The sequence below is a fragment of the Phoca vitulina genome, unplaced genomic scaffold (assembly GCF_004348235.1).
Source record: "Phoca vitulina isolate PV1807 unplaced genomic scaffold, GSC_HSeal_1.0 scaffold38, whole genome shotgun sequence".
Taxonomy (NCBI): Eukaryota; Metazoa; Chordata; class Mammalia; order Carnivora; family Phocidae; genus Phoca; species Phoca vitulina.
Window position 1 is genome coordinate 11,615,133 of NW_022589741.1, and position 20,842 is coordinate 11,635,974.

A 20,842-nucleotide genomic window follows, 5' to 3' on the forward strand; every position below is an offset into this window, starting at 1 on the left:
CCATGAAGTGTAGTCATTGCTCACTTGGGCCTGCAAAGCAAGGGGGGGGGGGGGGGCAACAACACACCCGATCCTGCTGTGCACCTGCCCTGAAGTCGCCGCAGCCTAAACAGTGAGTGAGAACCATCTCCCGCAGGTGGCCCAGCCAGTCCTCCGCAGATCCCACTGTCCTTTGGTTAAAGGAGAGAGCGCTTGAAATGAAGAAGGCAGAATGAACTGTTACGACACGAAATCCCAAAGGAAGAGACAGGTGGAGCAGCCAACACAGGAAAGTTGGTGGGGGTGGTGGGTGAAGGGGGTGGTGGGGAGGGAGGGAGGGAGGGAGGGCGGGCGGGGAATCGGCGGGAGGGGCCGTCCCGGCTGGCCCGCCACTGCATCACGTGCACCTGCACAAATCGCTGAGTCCTCACGGCCAGAGCACCTGGCCCACCTGTCCACTGAGGGGGGAGAAGAGAGCAAGGGCAGGGAGGGTGAGCGGAGGAGAGAGAAAGCAGTTCAAAGCCCCAGCCGGCAGCCTCTCTGAGCACCTGCTGCCCGCGCTGGGGGGCGGGGGGGGGGGTGCTGCGCCCGACCCTGGGGAGGAAGCTGGACCAGGGGCCCCCATCTCTTCTCTCGCGCCCCAGCGTCCGTTAAGAAGTCCATAAAGAGTAAAGGATCACTTGGTAACATTAATTTTTTTTTATTAAGAAGACAGATATTTTATAGTACTTTTTTTTTCTTTTTTTTTTGTAAAAATGGTATACATGAACCAATACAAAATGCGAATGGGAACATATGGATATGGAATTTCTTACACCATAACATTGTTCATGTACACCTTCAAAACAGAACTGGCCTAAAGGGAAAAATAAGACGTCGGTGTGACTAAAGAACAAGCTTATTTGGCATCAATTATACATCCTTCATTATTTTATATTCCTTTAAAAAACACAAAAAACAAGTTTGTTCTTTCTTCACTCTAAAAAAAGTGATCAACCTGTACAAAGTAATACTCAACAATACATTTCAAACAGTGCACTGTATACTTAAGAAAAAATACATAAACCAATATACAACTAAAACCCATAATTTCCTGTTTTTGTTTTATTTTTTTTTTTCTTTTCCAATGTGTGGGGCCTACACTTTGCAATCTACCTGAGACGGAAAACACCAATCGAAACACATGAACCTGAGACATGTCAACATTGTAAGCCATAAAGTTACATCAGGAACACTGCACTACTGTACACTTTTCAAAACAAAGATGGGAGGTCCCAAAAATGAGATGCCAATTTTGTGAGCAATGGTAGGCTTTTTTTTTCCCCCTAAAAAGAACAACTGAAAAGACCTTTCAACGACATGCTAAATGGTTCTCACCCTTTGATGCGGTTATACTATGATCAGAATGGGTGCTAAGGGCTCGGAATAGAGCTGCACATTATAAAATTCATTGAAAAAGGGATGTTCGTTGTGGCTTTTTGTCTTGGTTAAGTGCCTAGGGAAAGGAGGGGGGAAAACAAAATGCTGCTCAATATGGATTTTCTTTTACATATCAGTCCGTTCCCAAAAGGCCCCCATATTACAATGGTTCTATCAAAGGTTAAAACAAAGACAAGAAAAATAAACACACTTTCAAATAACAAAGAGTTGATACTTTTTTTCCCCTTAAATAAATCAGCGTAAGTTTTCCACATAATGTAACAATAGTAAAAATGCACCTTGCAAAATCCAAAATTACTCACTGAAAATGTTATATAATATATATTTATATATATATAGATCTCTTTTTTGATGCCATCTTTCCATAGGGACTGTATCCTGGAGTCTGGAGCCTTACCAAAACATATGGTAAGAGTTTTTAGTTTTCGTCCTTTGGGACTACTTCTAGATTTCCTAGACGTTTCAGTGAAAATCCCCACATTGTTTAAAAAAATGTAAATGGTAACTTGACTCCTCTACCTTTTCCCAAGGCTCCCCATCTAAGATATGTTCAAGGTAACTTATTTTAGTAGCTAAGCACTATGGCTGCCATCATGCGAGGATCAGTAATTTTTTGGCAGATGGTTCTTAAGGCTGAGGAAAGAGGCCAAGGCTAGTGTATGAAAGGTAAAAAGATAAAAACACTCACATTTGAGTTTTGATTAAGTAACTGAAAATCCCTACATGCTGTTTTTCCACCTCTGCTCTGACCTTTCGAGAACTGAGATCGACAGCAGACCAGTGTGAGAACAATACCGGCCCTCCTTTTGTACCTCCTGCCTTTGTCAAGCCAAATCTGAAGGAATGAACGTTTCACACGGATTCGAGTTGGAAATCCCAGCATGACAAATATCTGTAATATACAGTACATGCAGGCCACATCCTACTGCCTTCCTAACTAAGCACAAAGGAAAAAAAAAAAAAAAGAAAACAAAATAAAACAAAAAAACAACCCCGTCCCATCCAGTCATTCACACGCCACGCGGACTTGCTTTTTCCTACAAATTAGTGAGAAGTATGGCCGATTGGGAAAGGCGGATGGAATCGTTTGGAACAGAAATAACCAGAGCAGAACTAGCTTTTTCCCCCCCTCCCTACTTCCCCTCCTGTGGCAACTCAAATTTGTCCACTTATATAAAAGGAACAGACCTCACCTGTCAGGTCTGTTTAGGGCATTGAAAAAGGAGGAGCCCTTTCCGCCCCAAACCTTTCTGGACAGTGTGGGCTATCTATGCTGAGCCATCTACAGATATAGAATTAGTTCCACAGCAAACAGAACATTTTCTGAGTCACAGTCTAAGTTTCTAGTCTTCACTGCTCTAAGTATTTGAAACATGGGTAGCAGCAAAGAGTCCTCATTGTTTGTTCACCCAAATCTTTACGACAACAGAGAAGAATGCATTATGGACACACTAAATTCTGAACTATGAAATCTAAACTGTGCTGGTTCTCCTTTTATGAAACTGAATTTTGAACAGAAAGCAGTTACTTCAAAAATAAACAACAACAGAAAAAGCAAAAACAACAACAGAATCAGGGGAAAAAAGATTCTAAGGAATCCCAGCAGGCAAATTCCAAAATGGGAGATTTGGGAAAAAAAAAAAAAAAAATCCAAAAATTTTTTGGGAAAAAAAAATGCACACAAAGGAAAAAAAAAAAAAAAAAAAAAAAACAGGAAAAAAAAAAAGGAACGCAATGAACAAACAAAAAAAACAAGGCACAGAATTTTCTGCAATCTACTCAAACTAAATCCAAGCATCCAAGTTTGACTTGGTAGGAAGAAATAAAACTTAAAAACAAAACAAAACAAAAAACCAACCAACAAACAAAAAAAAAGAGGTGTCAAACAGCAGAATGTACTTTCAAAGAACATTTTTTTTTTTTTACACAGCAAATCCCAAGCCTTCCCAGTCTCGCACCTTTCCACCCATTCATAAAAAAACACACAAGTTTCTCGCAAGTTCCAACATCACTGTCTCTTTATCATCTAAATAGGGCCAGCTGGACACCTCATTGAAACAAAAAGGCTGATCTAGATGAAGTACTCTTTCTTCTCTTCGGAGTTGTTCTGTCCTCCTTCTGCATTGATTATAGCAGTATCTGCGTCTGCGGCATCATCGGCTCCTTTGGCTTCATGAGTGAAGTATGTACCTGAAAGATGAAGGGGTAAAGCACCGTGACTGTCTGATGGCCTCTGTGCAAAGTGGTACAGAGATGGCAACGTGCTTTATGGCCATCATCAGCCGAAGTGGTGTGCAGGCAGCAGAGGGGAAAAAAACAATTGGAAGGAGAGAGCGAGGTGGGGGAGACAAATGGGGATCCGGGGGTTCCAAAGGCACCACTCCAACTGAACCGCTGCGATATAATTCAGCAAATGAGACATTAGAGCAGTGATTATGACCAGAGGGTGTCGGCAGAAGAAGACGTGAGTGGGAGCTAAAAATGCAGAAAGCTGGAGAGCTGTTGACTGACGTGTGAACAGTGAACGCCAGGACCAATGGCCAGAGATGTGCGCGCACATGGTTAAAGACCAAAGCAAGGAAGAGCAATTAGCCAATTAATGAATTAGGGCCCTGATGATGTTCTACTGTCGCCTCAACTCGTTTATTTGACCCCCCCATCCACCCCCCACCCCCGCCTCCTGTCTTCAGGAGTCATGGCTGCCTGTGCATCAGCGGGGGCTCACACGGGCAGGTCTGACCATCTTCTGCCTCCCGCTTCAGCGTGGGGTCCCCGATCGAGAAACAGCTTGACATCGTAGCAGTTGTGATCAAGGCTTGGGGTCTGTCTTAAGGGACAAGCGATTCTCGCTCAAGGTGTGACTCTAGCCCGGACCCGGATTCATGGATTCGCTAATTGGCACAGCCACTTGAGGATGACGACACACAGAACGCCCCGAAGTTGGAGACACTCTCATCGGCAGATGCTAACCATTTATGGGAGAGTTTATGGGGAGAGACAAGGACTGCCCCTTAGTAGGACATCTAGGTAGCGCTTACACTGCCTACCATAACCAAACAGCCCTCCTCCCGTTATACACTGTATTCTCGAAGATTCTTAAGGAAAAATAAAAAAAAGGCCGATACATTGGTTGTATTTTCAGGTTTTCATATGTGACAAATCTGAGCAGGCAGGCGGTCAGATGTCCCCCTCCTATCCCCTTCTTTCCTCTGGCCCCTCGTTCTCCACAGCTGCTGAGCAGACTCGGCCCTGCTCTCTGGCCTCACCTTCCTGGCTCTATCAAGCTCCGCACCAAGAGGCTGGGCGTTCTCGGCCCAATGGGCTGCCTCCTGGGCATGGGCAGAGGGTCCCCAAATGGTTTATGTGGGAGACGGGCACTGTGGGTCCTAAAGGTGGTTTCAAGTACCTTGGACCTCCATTGCTGTGCTCGAGGGACCTTCCCCAAACCCAAATCCTACGATCCAGGGGTAGGCAACCCCCCGCCTGCGGTTAATGCTATACGAAAATCCCACAAGCTCACAGCACAGAGCTTGAGAAAAACAGCAGAGAGACAAGGGCCGACAAAGAAAGGAAGAATAAATTACCAAGAGGGGGGAAGAGGACCGCAGCAGCATGGGTACAGAGCAGGAGCATTGGAAAAGATGATTGCCCATCCAGGCTGCACAGTTGATAAGTGTGATGATTAATGGCAATTTAAATCAATTGCACAGATAATTCTTAAAAAATACATATTTATGTGGCTTTTAAAGCACATTAAACCAAGGAAGTATTCTAGCCACTGTGACCAGCTTCCCTGGAGCTTGGGGCCAGGCAGCACTGCCCGTCCACCTGCTTCCCAGAAAGCAGCAGGGTATGGGCATGTTCTTTCCACGTTGATCGCTTTGGGGTTCACGCCCCACCTTGCACAGCCCAGCCCCTATTTTTACAATTTTTGCTCTATCCCCAATTACGGATTGCAGAATCACACATCTAGAAAGCTTTTTGAGAAAAATCCAAATCAAGAAGCACTCCTCATCAACCCTCGGAGTCCTCATCAGCAGCTGCTTTCTGTTTTTTTTTTTTTCTCTCCCAGTTTCGGGAAACATCGATAGGCTATGTGGCCACATAATCCCAACTGCCTATCAAGGGAAACCTTCGTCAATTCCCCAGATGCAGGGGGGGTGGTGGTGACGGGAGGCCTCCTGCCTGCCAGAGCACCTTGCTTACCTTTATGTCTGGCAAAATAGCGCCCCAGAATGATGAGCAAGCACAGCATGGCGAACACGACCACGGCCACGACACCGCCGATCACGGCGTGATCCACCGCCCGGATGGCGCCCTCCTCGCCTGCTCGAGAATCTGTCGGAATCAGAAAAGGAACAGGGCTGTAGAGCTCGTTACAAGACACCAGCAGCCCTGGCCACACTACCTCCAGGTCAGAGGTCACCTTCTTTTATAATGGAGGAGTCAGAGAGATCAGCCAGATGGATCAGCTTACAGCGAGGGAACAGACTGACCTGTCCAGGGCCGGATTGATCTGTTCTCCCCACAAGGCAATTTCATGACACGCAGAAGAGGAGCGCTAACGCATGGGGAGCACGCTTAGGGACCAGGGAGAGAAGAAACAGTCTGTCCGGTCCCGGCCTGGTCTTAGCGCTCACTCCGTCCGTGTCCAGCTGCAGATCCTAACGAGGAGGCCGACCTAGCTACTTAAGGGCACTCGGGATGGCACCTTCGGGCACTGGAGGGGAGGCGACCGGAGCTTTCAGAAGCTGCCCAGCGACTTCATCCCCGCTAGGCACGTGCATAGGAAAAGGAGCTCACAAGTCACAGCTGCCTCGAGATAAAACAAGGCTTATAAGACTAAAGACAGGTGACATGCTCACTACATTTAGGAGGTACGAGGGAGTAAGCCTCCATCTAAAACCTCAAAACCTAGTTCAAAAAAAGGCAGCAAGGAATAATTGTCCATTGCCACAGATGGGCTTTCTTTTATTTATTTAACACTTCACGAGGCGATTAATTTTCCCTTGTAAGCATCACTCCCTCAGGATGTCTTCTTCCGACTGAGGAACGACACGTTTGGCTGGGGAACAGCTCCAGAATGGACCCAGAATGAGCTATGGCGATGCAGAATGGATGCATGGCAGTGTAAAGAATTTTAATTTAGGAATGTGGCTACATCACCCCTTGCTGAAGTCCTAATGGCACCTGAGATTTATAATGTAGTAAAAAACAATTATTCTCCCGTTGATTAATACATTAACATTTTGGAGTGGAAGCCAAACCATTGTCTTCTTTTTTATTGAGTCAAGTACGACACCTCCATTAAAATGATTTACTAGCTGTACCTTACAATTTAAGCACAGCAGCAACAGAAACGGTAAAAATCTTTTAACTTTACATGATTTGTGAAGTCATATGTGAAGGATTTACCATTTAAATCTTTCAGTACAAGAAGCACATGGCCCTATAAATCTGTCCCCCTTGCAGTTGCTGGACGCCTGAGAGAAATGCATTTCACCAGGAAGACGGAGAGTGCAAATTCAAGTCAATTTTTAAGAAAGATTTATCTCTGTCTCTCTCCAAAGAACAGAGCAAATCTCTGAAGCCTCCACCTCTAATAATATTTGAAGTTTATCGATCAAGTGTACAGATCCGTGACAGCTAAAGGTAATGGTGCTCTTTTGAGCTGAAACCTGATACAACGCTTTCAGCAGGAGGGCATGATTTACACTTTCTATCGATATTTCCAATTCTGCTCCGAGATTAAGTACTGGAGGATGTGGGGAAAGAACTCGTGACTGAGGGTTCCACGAAAAGTGCTTTAATTAAAAGAGTTTAAATTAAAAAATGAAGTATTTAAAGTGTTTCATTAAGTTACCTTTCAGAGGACTACAAAAAAACCCCAAAAATCCCAACCCAAACAGAAATGCCAAATCGGAGGTAGCAGCAGGTCGCCCAGGACAACAGGATGATGGGAGTTTAACTGGAGAAGGGAGATGGGCCGGAGGCAGAGTGTGCTGCAGCCAGTTAGCCCGCTCTGTGATGTGCGAGTCCCTCCAGCAACCTGTCTAATAAGCTCGACTTGAAACGTGGTGGAGACGAACCGCCCTCCTCGGCCAAAAGTGTTGCCTACTGCGGACGCAACAGCCTCTGTGTCTTGAAAGTCATCTCAACGAGGCAGAACTCTGCCGTGGAAACTTTTTCTTTTCTTTTAGAGACAACGGAGCTCGTGGGAGGGGAGCACTCCCCTCTGGGGGCCCCCCCGACACAGGGTATCTGCCCGAGGAGAGCGCTTCACACCCCGGAGACTCTCGCCCAACTGCACAAAGTCAGACTCGCTGATGGGAAGACAGAGAGTTAACAGGAAAGCCAGGAAGTTGTGTTTTCCTTAGGGGGCTGTCAAAATGGGTGATCTTGTGGGAATGAAAATTAACTAATCTCCAATTGCCATGAGCTTCAGACCTATTGAAAAAATAGGGAGTCTTTCAACTAACTCCCTGGGTCTTAGGCTTGGGTGGGGAAAACAGCGATACTAGCCATGGAGGAGAGGGGAAAGTGAGGGGCAAGAGCTGCAGAGAGGCCCCGGCCGGGGCAGACTGAGAGCAGAGAGAAACTTCGAGAGGCCGTCCCGGTTCCAGGCACAGACCGAAATAACCCCTTCGAGGAAGGCACTCTCATGGCCGCTGTTCAAAGACCACCTCCTCCATGCCTAGGCACAGGAATATTCTAGAAGCCAGAGAAAGCCAGAGAGACAGAGAAGCTCTGTGATCCACACCACCACCTCACGGGCCACGTATCTACGGATTAACTTCCTTAGCCAAAACTCTTTGTTGGATCCTTGCTCCCCATGAACTTCGGGCTCAGGGTGCTCAGAGCTGCCTCATCACCCCTGCACTTTGGCCACATTCACTACCTGGGTTCTCGGGATCTTCCCCGCCCTCAAGGACATACACATTTTACAGATACTTATTTCTAAGGCTAATCTCTCCCGCTATCTCGTGATACTCACTTGTTAAGAAAGTTTACTACCACCAGTTAATCACCAAGACATTTTTCCTGCCTTCAATTACCGCAGAGGGACACAGAAGGTAACTGATGCTTAATTTACAGGGAACACTGCAGTTTGTGAGCCCCTCACCACCTCTTCCCACCCCACCCCGGGGTCACCGTCCTCTGTGAAGAGCAGCGCCCTTTCCTGCCTCAGCTCACTCCCCGCTTTTGTTTCCATGTGTGGGCTGGGCGGGAGAGTTTTCAGAGCGCTCCCGATTGGCCCCAGGTGGTGGGGGAACGGGGTGGAAGCTGGTCACGGACTACGGGGCAGAAGGGCCTGCACCTGTGGCTGGAGGCTGCAGGAAGTAGGGGCCACCAGGAGGAGCAGGGCTCTGATAAGTCCAGCAGCAGCCCGGCCTTTCCTGTTCTGCTCACCAAGGGAGAGCTCCCGCCAGGGCTTGAGAAAGTACCTTTCACCATCATCCAAAGACCCTGCTCCTCTTGGGGTGCAGACCTTGTCACTCTGAGGTTCCACCACCTTTCCTGGGGGATATCCTCTCCGGATTTTTGGCTCCTTTTCTGAATCAGGCAAAGAAGGAAAGCAAAGAGCCAGACTCTACAAGCGGCCTCCAGCTTCTACACTGAAAGGACACGTGGGCGTGGAAAGCACTTATACACATGCCTGGTCCTCAGGCGAGTGAGCGGCTCTTGGGCTCAGAAGGTCGTTTTCTTGCTCTTTTAAGAAACGAGTAACAGGTGTTCCTGAGAGTGCTCCTACTTCTGGGACTAAGCGGGGCCCCATCATCCTGCAGAGGAAACGCTATGTTTCTGTTTGGTGTATTTTGCTGGCATCAAGGTTAACCCAGCCTTGAACCAAGCACGTTTGGGTGGAGTGACGAATGTCACCCCAGTCCCTTCATGTGGGACGCCGAGGACCTTAGGCCTCGTCGTGCCATCGTTCCGGGCTTCAGGGGCTCTGAGCACTGGGAAGAGGCTGTGCGGGCTCACGGCTGTGGCACGGTCCTGCCAGGACTGTCCCCTCTTGCAGCCCTGTCCATGGCTCTAAGTGTGACATGAGTCTCTTTAAGGACAGATCAGTCATGAGCTGCTTAGTATTCGTGAGTTGGCTTTTCTTTTGGCAAAAAGCTGGAACAACCTGGCTCCAGGTGAGAGTTTACAAGCTGCTTGCAGAATGTTAAGTTGGAGACTATGGCTTGGGTCAGAGCTTCAACCATCCTGGGCTCGCATTAGCATCTTAGAAACTGCAAGGACAAAAACATTTCAAAGGGACTCCCAAGAGGGAGGCCCGCAACTGCTCGGTTCTCTTTACCTTGGGCCAGGTGACCCGGCCCCCTCTGTTCCTCACGGGCAACATAAAGGGGGAAGTTCTAAAAGCAGTGGTTCCCGAGGGCCTGCCAAGAAAAGTGACTGCTGGTGCAACTTCAGTCTCCTTCCCCCCACCTCCAGGGGGCTCCTTTCTCTCCACTTGCTTTCCCCCCTCAAACGACTTGCCAGAACCGTTCTTCATGCGGAGCTCCGGCAGGCACGCTGCTGGTGCTAAAACAGGGCTCTCCAACACAGCGCGGTCCCTCTGGCTACTACTTTGCCACCTGGCACGGGACGCCTCACAGAAACTGCCATATGAATGCCTTCATCGCGGATCTGTGATAAGCCCAGAAGGCTCGGCTGCCAATTCAGGGCTTCATGGCTAGCTGGGGAATGGCCAGTGCATCCCGGACAAGCTCCTGGGAGACAGGGACTCTGGCAGAGGACGTCACCGAGCAGAATGCTCGCGGCAACCGCGGCCTGCCCACCACGCAGCCCGGGCTGGGCTTTTCGCCAAAAGGACACCAAGTTTCCGACCTCTGAGGAGCTGAAGTATGACCCGGTTAAAACACAATACACAGTGAAAACACACAGCAGAGGGCATGACAACCACCTCGTGGTTGGCTTACCTTCCCATTGCCAAGCATCCCTGGCTCAGGCTATCTATCTCCTTGGGGAGAGCTGGATACTCCTCTAAAATCCACCTGTTTATTCCTCCCATAGGTTACAGACTACCTCAGGTCTCACCTTAGAAATTAGCATTTAAAACATGGCGGAGGTTCTAACGATACTGGTCTGCTTCTCTGTCTTGGACAATTCCTACGTTCAACCCTTCTGCCATTTCCGTACCCAACGAACGACTGGAAAAAAGTTGAGATTCTTGACTTTTTGCAACAGTTCTGTTACTTGGTTTGGTTGGAGCCTTTTTCCTGGGCTGAGGGCTTGCTGGACAAGTCAGTTTAATTAAAAACTCTCAGAATCCGTGTATCTAATGGAAATGCTGCCTCCAGCTTCCTAGGACCGTAGGGATTAGTCTATCTTAGAGGATGCTTAGTGACTCTGATGTCATTTGCTACTTCTTGCGAGAAGAAAGAACAAGCCTGCTGGCGGGTTTTCCAAATCTGAGGCAAAACCAAGATCTGACCTCAAAGACAAAACGAAACGAAACGAAACGAAACAAACAAACAAACGTGGCGCCATCTGAGAAATGTAGCTACTCATTCCCAGCCCCTCCTGGAGCTCCCTTCGTGGTAACACAAATAAGTGTGCATTTTAAAGAGCACAACTTTATTACCGAAGGGGAACACGCTGAATGACATGCACTGACAAAATGCCACATTATTTGCTAATCCTAATATGTTATTCTTCCTTAAGATTTGCTTTTCTCAGCACCAATTCAATTATAGATGCTACAAATCCTTCTGACATTTAATTCTCTCTTGTCAGAGAGTAGTAAATGTATACAGTACATGCACAGCTTTCCCATTAAGATGTTAATATATATTGAAGCACACTAGCCTCTATGTAACGTAACCTTTCTGTTCTGCCTTCTTAGAAAGGGGAAGGGAAGGAGGCAAGAAAATCATGAAGATCCCAGATAGCATCCCAGACAGCTAGTACTACCCTTCAGCTGCATTTAATTCTAGAGATGCAACTGCAGCTACACGAACATTTCAAAGGAACTACGTTAGGCTTACTTAGAGAAAAACTGCACCCAGCATCCTCCTCCTGCCACCCAGAGCTCGGTGCGCATTCACTCAAATGAGAAGTTCCGCACACAGGCTTCTGGGCTGGACGTCTTCACTACTCAGTGATCAGGCCTCGGGCTCTCGTAGGCTGTCACTGCCCATAGATTATCCTCCAGAAACAGGCCCAAGAGGGAGATGCAGAAGAGTTAGGACCTCCTCTCCCGCACAGCCCACTGGAGAGTGGTCGGATCTGGGTAAAAGCGGCGCTTCGTTACTCTGCTCTGTGATTGCAGGCAGGTGGATCAGCCACTCTGAGCCATGGAGCACAACCATACGCCTCACAGGGTCGTTTCTGTGAGGCCAGCGTGTCGAATGGGAGAGGGCTTCTCTGGGCCAGGGCGTGGCATTACCACAGGCACTCAAGAAGTGGCTGTCACAGTTAAATTTGCAATATTAAAGCCCAAGGAGGGCTTTCTCCCAGTTCTTTAATACTATGGACTCCAGGCAAATACTTATCAGCTCTCTGGGGGTAAGGGCTATACGTACACCCAGCACTCTGCTCTCAGACGGTGAGATGGCCCCTAAACACTTGCTGAGTTGAAGTCACCAGGCCATTTTCCATTTCTGTAGAATGGCACCCAGGGTGACTGATGGTCCAGCTGCCCTGTGGGGTCAAGGCTGAAGGCCACCGGGGCCAGGTCATGATTCAGATGTACCATCTGAGTATGAGGATTGGAAGTATTGATTGTCCTCTAAATACTGAGAACAAATATTTTTTATGATTTTTCTCCTATCTCAAGTAACTTGATTTAGTTATTTTACCCAAAAGCAGAAATGCCTTAATGAGCAGGACGGGATCCTCCCAAACATTTAGTGTCCCTAGAGGCCAGGAGGTGCGCTCATGAGTCCACGCCCCTCATCTCCTAATAAGGACTTCAAAGTGTGAGTGCCTTTCCCATTGTGAGCAACAGGAAGGCACGGGAGGATAGAACCAGAGTTTTCCTTAAAAGAGTATACAGCTGAGAAAGAGGACAGAGTCGTAAAGTATTTCCAAACATACATTTCCCACTAGAATCTCTCTCTGGAGAAAGATGCTTCTGGGGACCTCAGGCATTTGGGGGTGTGAGGAGGATGGGTTAATGAATATGGTGAAGTCACCCCAAAGCAGTGTCCAACCTGTGGAACTGGAATTCACATTTTGTGTTGTAGCCTGGCGACTCTCTAGTTTGGAGGAACGTTCCTATTTGATGGCCTCCTTCCTCCCCATGAGGGAAACAGTAGCATGTTGGATTATGGGAAGATCAGCAATCCAATGACCTTCAGACTCCCATCCTGGGAGTGCTGTGACCAAGCTGCCATGGACTCGAGATGATTTTCTCAGTCTACTGCCTTGTAGTCAACAGAATTTTAAAATCAGGAACTCTACGTGTTTTAACCTTTGTGACCTCAAACTTTCCCACAGCCTATAGGACCATCTCAGTGGGAAACTGATCCCATAATTTCGGACAATGGGACAATGGCACCGAAATCATCCGAGGCGAAGGTCTTCTTTGAAGGAGAAAGAGCTTGATTTGATGCCGGAAAAGATCTTTCCAGGTCAGTCAGCTTGTGGTTCTACCCCTGATGGGCTCCAGAGAGCCTGACTTTCCCCTCCTCATTCCCCGGATGCACACACTGAAATTGAAAGGGGTCCAAGAGGAAAAGGATTCCTGAGAAGACCCCAGAGCAGAGGAAGTGTAGAGTTCACAGCGGAAGGAGAACTACTCTCAAACTAAAGTCTCTATTTCCTGCAGAGCCCTGAAGACCCGCATGTTCAAATTCTGACTCTGCCTCTTGAGGAAATCATTCAACCTGGGAAGCCCCCGCTTCCTCACTTGCAAAACGAGACTGCCCAGGAAAATCCTCTTAGGGCTGGCTCACTCTCCCTGTCCCAATGGCCTTCCATGGGGACCTTTTGTTCTCCACTGGCCTCCACCTCTTCCTAGCCCTAGTCACTCGGGTTCACTCTACCTGCTTTAATTTTTTTCCACAGCATTTACCATTGGCCACCATTATCTTGTGTCATGAGCCTGGCTGCCTCACTAGAAAGTAGCTATGAGTGCAGGGGCCTGTGGCGTGAGCCCCAGTGGGTCCTGGTTGATCTTGTTCACCGCTGCATGCCTGGTGCCCAGCCCAGAGCCTAGCACATGCAGGAGCTCGAACAGTGGTGCTCAAAGAAGAGCAAATGAGATCATCTGTGAAAGAGTTTTCTGAGCTGAAAACAACTGTACAAATACAAGCTAAATACTACTACACTTGAGATTTATGAGCCATACCTTGAATTTGTCTACACAGCCCAGCTGGTTTTTCTTTATTATTTTTGCTAGTCTACCACAGAAGTGAAATAGCCTGTTTGCCGAATCCGGGCCACGCTTTCGGTGGGGGCAAGGAAGACTCCCCTCTACCCCCCAATGTTCTGTCTACTGAGTTTCTCCACATACATTTCAAGCAAGTTCAGCTGACCCTGAGGACGTTCTCAATGACCAAATGGTCACACAGCCCCTCCCAGAACTGATAATCTGGATCCAAAGGCCTTTGTGTGCTTCCATTATCTACATTTAGACTGTACTGTGAGCCCATGTTTCCTTCAGAATTCATTCAGGGGACTCTAGTCGGCTCACCTAGAGTCTTCCATCATGCCTGGCATGGATTATCAGAGCCATTTAGAGTTTGCCCTCCACCCATACTCTTCTACAGATTGTGAGGGAGATGTGGGATTTTTCTAGATCATTTTCTCATTCGTAGGGCAAGAGTTGAAAACATGTCTTTTGGGGAAGCATGACAGCTCTGGAATTTCTTGGTGCCTCCGCTTCAAAAGCAGCAGACTGATGGATTGCTCTGATAGTGCCGCAGGGCCATTCTCTGGCACACTGCATATTTACCAATGCACTCTGCTAAACGGTCCCCAAAGGCCCTTCTGTTGCTGAAAGGAGGGAGGCAGTGCAGACATTTTTTTAAAAGTTTTAAAGTAAAATAGAAGGATAAATATGCTTAAAGCTATTCTATTCCACATGGGTGGCAATAACCACCAGCTGTCACCAGGAAAGAGCAGATGTAATTGATAAAACAATTCAAAACTCTTCTGGGTCCATCGTCAATAAAGTTAACACCCAAAAAGTAAATGAAAGGGTTCAAAGTAGGACTGGATAAGCTCCCCAGGTCTGCCAATAATTAAATCACTGAACTACACACAAGCATAATTTTTTAATGCAGATTGAAGAGGAGGATCAGCTGGGCAACTTGCTTTGCTGGGTGAGGATGGAGCACCATATGTTGCTTAGGAGATTGTCATTAGCTGAGGTAGCAGTGGTGAATGGGGGAGGTGGGCAGAAGACAGACCATCGTTATTTCCGAGGAAATGCAGGATCCAGCATCTATCCCTAATAAGGAAAGGATGAAGTTTCTACCCAGATGGAACAGGCAGTGGATGGTAATATTATTCATTACCACAGTTTAGCATTAAATGCGCAACACCTACTCTAATTTATTGATGGGCTGTTTAAGACGGGTGTTAACCTGTTTGTCTTGTATTATAATTGAATTCAGTCTCTAGGCTACAGAAATTTGAGAAGTTCATCCTTTCTCAATCAATATGCTCCCCTTCAGTGACCCATTTCAAGACAGCTTCATAAAAAATAATGTATTTTGTTTTAATAAATTTAAACACTACGACAGCTGCTCAATTTTTATTGGTTGTTTTTTTTTTTTTTCCCTTCAGATGTCTCTTTGCTGCGGAGGGAAGCCAAGCTCACAATCAATAGTAATTGATTAATCAGCATCCCCTTTGAACAAAGGTGCTAATCAGTTTTTGATTAGTTCATCAAACCAGATGCAAAGGCAGCCCAAGCCCGGCCTGATGGATCATCAGTGTTCTACACGACTTATGGCTCCTGAACAACACAGGGCTGCAGCGTTCCTGGAGGGGGTGGGGGTGGGGGTACCACGTAATTATTCATTTAACCGAATTATCAGGAGCACAAACAGTTGTTGCTTTATTGCTCCTGACTTGGGGGTGATGGATAGAACTGCAGCAAGACTGCATCTGACTTGGTGCAGAGCTGAGAGACCTGGAGTGTTTCCTTAATGGATAATGCCTGGGGAAGGGGGTGGATGGCCGACGTAGTCCCACTTTCCTAAAGAGGAGAAAAATTGCCTTTGCCTACCTCAGTGATCCTCATCTGACTACTGCGCCAAGAGGGATCAGGCCCGTGAGGACTCAGTCCTTTCTTGGGATCCCTGAGAAATTCCACTTGCCAGGGCCGCCATGTCAGAGCTGTTTTATTTAGGGTCAGGACACGAACTCAGCGCAGATTGCTTACAACCAGCATTACATTCTATGCAAGGAGCAGGACTTATCTCTTCTTTTAAAAGAAAATCAGGCTACTGTTTTTGCAATTTCTCTAAATACACCACCAGTTAAGAGGCAAAAATGAAACACTCCCTTGATGGGCTGGCTGTCTTTCTAATCTTCTAGTTATTTATCTGAATTCACTGGGATTTGGAACTTATTCATCCAACAAGTATCAATCGAGCGCCTACTACATGACAGGCATACAGCAGTGAACAAACCCAATATGGCCTCTTGGAGCTTCCACTGGGTGGAAAAATCTGACCGCTAAGCTCAAACCGGGACATGCTACGTCAAAACATAAAGCCACCCTCCCTGTTTTTTAAGTTTGACAGAAGCACCTAGGAGGCGATAAATCTGCACTTTGAAAGACTAGGTGGCTCTAATTTTCTCACTGGGTGAAACCTGCAGTCAAGGACCACCACCTCACAATCAACTATTCAAGGGAGCTGAAGTGAAAGCTCTTCAAGAAGGGGCAATATGGAACCCTTCCTTCCAAAGGCTGGAGTAAGGATCTACAGCCCTACATCTTGGTGCCTCCATCACAGTGATGAGGAAGGGGGCTTTCTTATTGATTTATTAGGAATTAACTGATCCAAATGTTTAAGGAGCTGGAGCTGGTTGGCAGCGAAGTCCCACAACATCATGGCAGCTCATATAATTGTTTAGCTCTGACCATTTTGAATCTCCTCCCCGCCCCCCCTCCTTTTCAGGATATGCTTCTTATTCTGGATTAGTAACACCTAAATCCTGGAATCAAGCATGAAACCTACTTTTGCAAGAGTTCAGTGTGCTGTGAAAAAGGTCTGAGGTGGATAATTAGTTTACATCACGGTGTGTGACAAAACAATCGCCCCCCCTTCCTCCCTGCCCCTCCCACCCCGTGTTTCTAAGATAACTGTGACGTGGCTTTTCAAGTCTATTCTACAGAAGTAGATGGTCAATAGTAGTTTTTTCCTTTTTAAAATAAAGATCTTCTCTCATAATCCAACATCCTTAAACTGCTTTGTAATGCGAAACATTTCTCTTGAACCGTTACACACCCAGAGCATAAAAATTATTTTTACGCCACTGAAAACAGTGGCCTTCGTACAATGCAAAGATGAGCTGACCTCCCTTGCAGTGACGCCCTCAGTCCCAATCTGAAATATACATGCCACGAGCACAGGGGAAAGAAGGGGGTGAGGAGGAAGAAAGTGTTAGTAAAAATTCGTTTTCCTTTAATCCACAATTGCTAGTTAACTGCCCAGGAAACCAAATGGCCGTTTTGTAGAAGTGGACAGGGCACCCACAGGTTGGACACCGCAGTGCCTTACTTAATGACTAGCCCTTACCTGAGAGGTCCTCACTGTCCAGTTCTTCTGCGGAATTGGGCAACTGAGTAAGGCCTTACAAGTAAAAACAAATCGTTTTTCTTTTCGTTCCTCAAGGGACATAAACAAAACACTTAAGAACTGAGGATGAATTTCTTAAAAAAAAAAAAAAACATGAGCCAAATCTCTTGCTATCTCTCTCTTTTTTGGATAGCTTGAATGCATTAATCCATAAGTACATTTCTCCAATCATTTCATTTTGTTATTGATACACAATCAAGACAGAAAGATTCCTCAGTCTCCGCTTTCAAAGCACATGAAACATGAAGGTGAATGTTTAAAATCACTCATTCATAACAGCATGCAAAAAGAAAAAAAATAAAGCCTGATTGTTAGCTGTTGATGCTTTGACATGGCTCTTAAATACAAATACAGTTAGATGTTACATACTGATGTATGTAAGTTTTATTTCACATTTTACCATAAATTGAAATCCTTTGCCAATACTGACAAATACATTTCATTATCAATTTATGACGATCTTGGATCACTTATTTCAAAATGGTACAGCATCTGCTAACTACAGATTGCAGGTTATGTCTTCATCAGAAAATCTGATTCGCAAAATGACTTTTTAAAAAGGAGAATTTAAAAAAAAATCAGTGGTATTCCTGAAAAATGAAACCCTCAAAGCTGAGAAAGCAGTTAGGTCAGGAGCTAATCTGGTGGGGGCTTGCAGGGTCTACACCGAGCCACCACCAACGCTGGCCAGCTCTCAGGTAGCTCTCATCTGAATTAAAGGAGGGGTAGAGGGAGATAGAAAGACAACGGGAGGCTTGGCTAGGGGATGGATTCCATTTACTCATGCTTTACTTGCAGGCTGCTCCGTTCACGAAGATCATTAACCACCACAAATATGTGAAACAATCTGAGGCCTCCACCTGTTGTTCCTTGACATTCTGCTCAAAGTCCTGTCTGAAGGCTCTGGGTCTTCTAATTTGCACAATTTGCTAACGCTTCTCTAACGGGATTTGTCATTTTGGAAGAATATTTGTGGGCCTATAAAACCGCAAGACTTTGAGGAGAGGGGTGGGTCTTTAGTTTTCATCCTTCCCTTCTCTTATAGCCAAGCACAGAGTATACTCTCAGCAAGCATTTGCTGAATGAATGATGTGGGAGTGATGCTCAGTGAACTACCAACCAGAGCATGAAACAAATGCTCTGGAAACAAGCAATGTCAAACTGATCGCACTATTTAAAAAAAAAAAAAAAAACCAAAGGAACAGAAACAATCATGTAGGAATGGTCAGTAAAAGCTTGGGTTTTGTAAGTTGTTTTATAAAGAAGCCAAGTGAATATTGCTAGCTAGGCTGGTGCCGTGACAAGGAAGTCATCGTATCGGCTCTTGAAGAATTTCCATTGTGAACCTTGAGCGTCAGTGTTCAAGGGCGGGTGCCAATTAGAGATGGAAGGGTTTGAGTGCACGGATGTGCCCCAACTACGGATTTAGGCAACAAAAGGGAAAGCAGTGAGTAATGCAATCAATTATAGAGGCAACTGAGTAGGGATGCTACCCGTTTGTTCTGAAATCTGATTGGCCGAAAGTGTTCCTATTTCTAATTGGCTTTATCCATTGTAAAAAGACTGATGAATACAATTATTTGAATAATTGTTATAAATAGGCAACATAAAGTACTCCTCTGTAGTTAATTATGAATTTGCAGTTCTCAGAAGGCTAATCCCTTACTTCTACGTGGCCCAGTGAATATCAAAGCATTCTACGTACGTGCTTGGCACCCGCTGAACCATATTAAACAAGGATGTTTCAAGTAGGCAGCTTTACTGCTGAATGCCTGCTTCCTTGGGGAGGGCATTAGAAAGCTAATTTTAAAAAATAAAGACAAATATGTTTATGAAATATCATTGATATGCAAAGTTTCCCATTAAAAAGCAACAGACAGTTGATATACACCTCATTAAAGATGAAACTGTCATTTTTAATGGCATAAATGTTAAAATACACCAAATCATCTGGATCTGCCACTCAGATTACATCGGAAAGTGGGAAGCCATTTCGATTAGTGGCATTAAATTTGGTTTTGCACTACTGTTGTATTTTATGAATCTACAGTGCTCGGCCATAGTTGGATAATTTTTAAGTAAATATAATTGGAAGAGCGTACCGAGGCGCTGAGTGCCCAAGGGAGGACAGGCAAAATTTACCTCCTAGAACTGCTTTGACTTAGGTAGTCCTCTTTCATGTTAAAAATTATACACCTCTTATTTTCTCAAAGAAACAAAGATGCATTTTATGAGGCAGACAATGTTTTCCAAAAGGAAACTTCACAATTTAACAATACGTGGGAAATCCCTTCTTGGTTTTTCTCTTTAAACTTCCATATCATCTGTTAAAGACCTTTCTTGTCACTTCTAATTAAAATGTGTCCAATAAATGTCTTTAAACTTTGTTAAACAAGTGAAAAGTTTAACTATTGGTCCATGTGGGATTTTTTTTTTTTTTTTTGGAGCAAGTAATTCTGAGCGTGGTAATTTCATGCAGGCACGATAATGGTCTCTTCTGAGGAGACGTGTGTTCTGCTTGTCGGGGTCTAGGGTGGGCTGCACTACCCCGGGCCTCCTGTCTTTGCTGTTGCTATTCCCCCTTTCCAACAGACATCGCTGGCTTCTAAAAGTGGTGTGTGGTGGCAATCTTAAACCAGGTGAAGGAAAACCTCAAACATTGGAAACAGCAAGAAATCCTAGAGATAGTTAAATAAAGTCAAGGTCAAGGTCAAGCAAAATTCCAATGTTTGTGGGTTCGGTTCATTAGGGTTTCATTTTTTTTTTTTTCCAGAAAATGTCATAAAAGAACGATCAAAGAAAACCTCAAGGAAACAAAAACGTAGCCCCCTGGCTCCAGTACCATTCCCAGTAGGAAAAAGTAGGCGATAGTCTCTTTCTTACCTAAGCGGCATACATCTGATCACTTGGCCATATTATGGAAACTGTTACTTCCATCACCAGCCATAAGAGTTCAGACGCCCCCGGTAGTTTTAATCTAAAAGCTCAGTCATCCTGTTCTTCCTGCTTTGTCAGCTTTTGTGGAGAGTTTGTCCCTTCTTCCCATTAGCAGAAATTTGGTTCACGCCGTTAAACAGTAGCACATTGTTTCCAAACGGCATATCAAGGCTGAAACACAATCTTCAGGTCCTGCAGCCATTCGTAAACCTCTTTAGCTTTGTTCTTGAGTAGAACATACAATGTCTGCAGAGTCCCTTGACTGAATGACAGCCTTTGAAAGCCACTGTGGTATACTCATACAGAGAGATGTGCAGAGAGGTACATACACAGATGGTGGACATAGAGTTTGTAATAATGCGCACTGCTGGCTATTTGTCTTTCGGATGGGCTTCAGAAATACCCCGCAATTGAACAGAAAGTTAAGATAAGAATTTCATGTGCTTTTAGGATTCTAGCAAGGCTTGCACTACTTGTAAAATTTTACAAGTCGGGGAAAGGGAGCTTCAGGGGGGTGGTGACCTAAGGGCAGCGGACTAGGGTGTGAGCGTGTATCTAGCACAGGCCAAAGATTTTTGCAACCAAAACTGAAAGTGAAAAATTATTTCAGGGGGGTTCCCAGTTTGAGTCTTACCATAATTACATACTGAATTAAAAACTATTGAAAAACTCATTTGGGATATGTAAATACATGAGATCATCAGCCTCTGATAGAT

At 45.7% G+C, this 20,842-nt stretch overlaps 1 protein-coding gene across 5 annotated transcripts in view; it reads right to left on the reverse strand.

Moving 5' to 3' along the window:
• Positions 1-579: 579 nt before the first annotated feature.
• CADM1 (cell adhesion molecule 1) overlaps positions 580-20,842 on the reverse strand; it is a 318,338-nt gene continuing 298,075 nt past the window's right edge. For 3 of the 5 annotated variants that reach the window (XM_032427714.1, XM_032427713.1, XM_032427711.1), the window contains 2 exons: positions 5,626-5,757; positions 580-3,609 (listed from right to left, as the gene is read on the reverse strand). In XM_032427714.1, coding sequence (XP_032283605.1) covers positions 3,491-3,609; positions 5,626-5,757 — 251 coding nt within the window. In that variant the 3' untranslated portion in view covers positions 580-3,490. Of the gene's footprint in view, positions 3,610-5,625; positions 5,758-17,129; positions 17,184-20,842 lie in introns of all 5 variants that reach the window. The other 2 variants (XM_032427712.1, XM_032427710.1) reach the window with 1 other exon arrangement.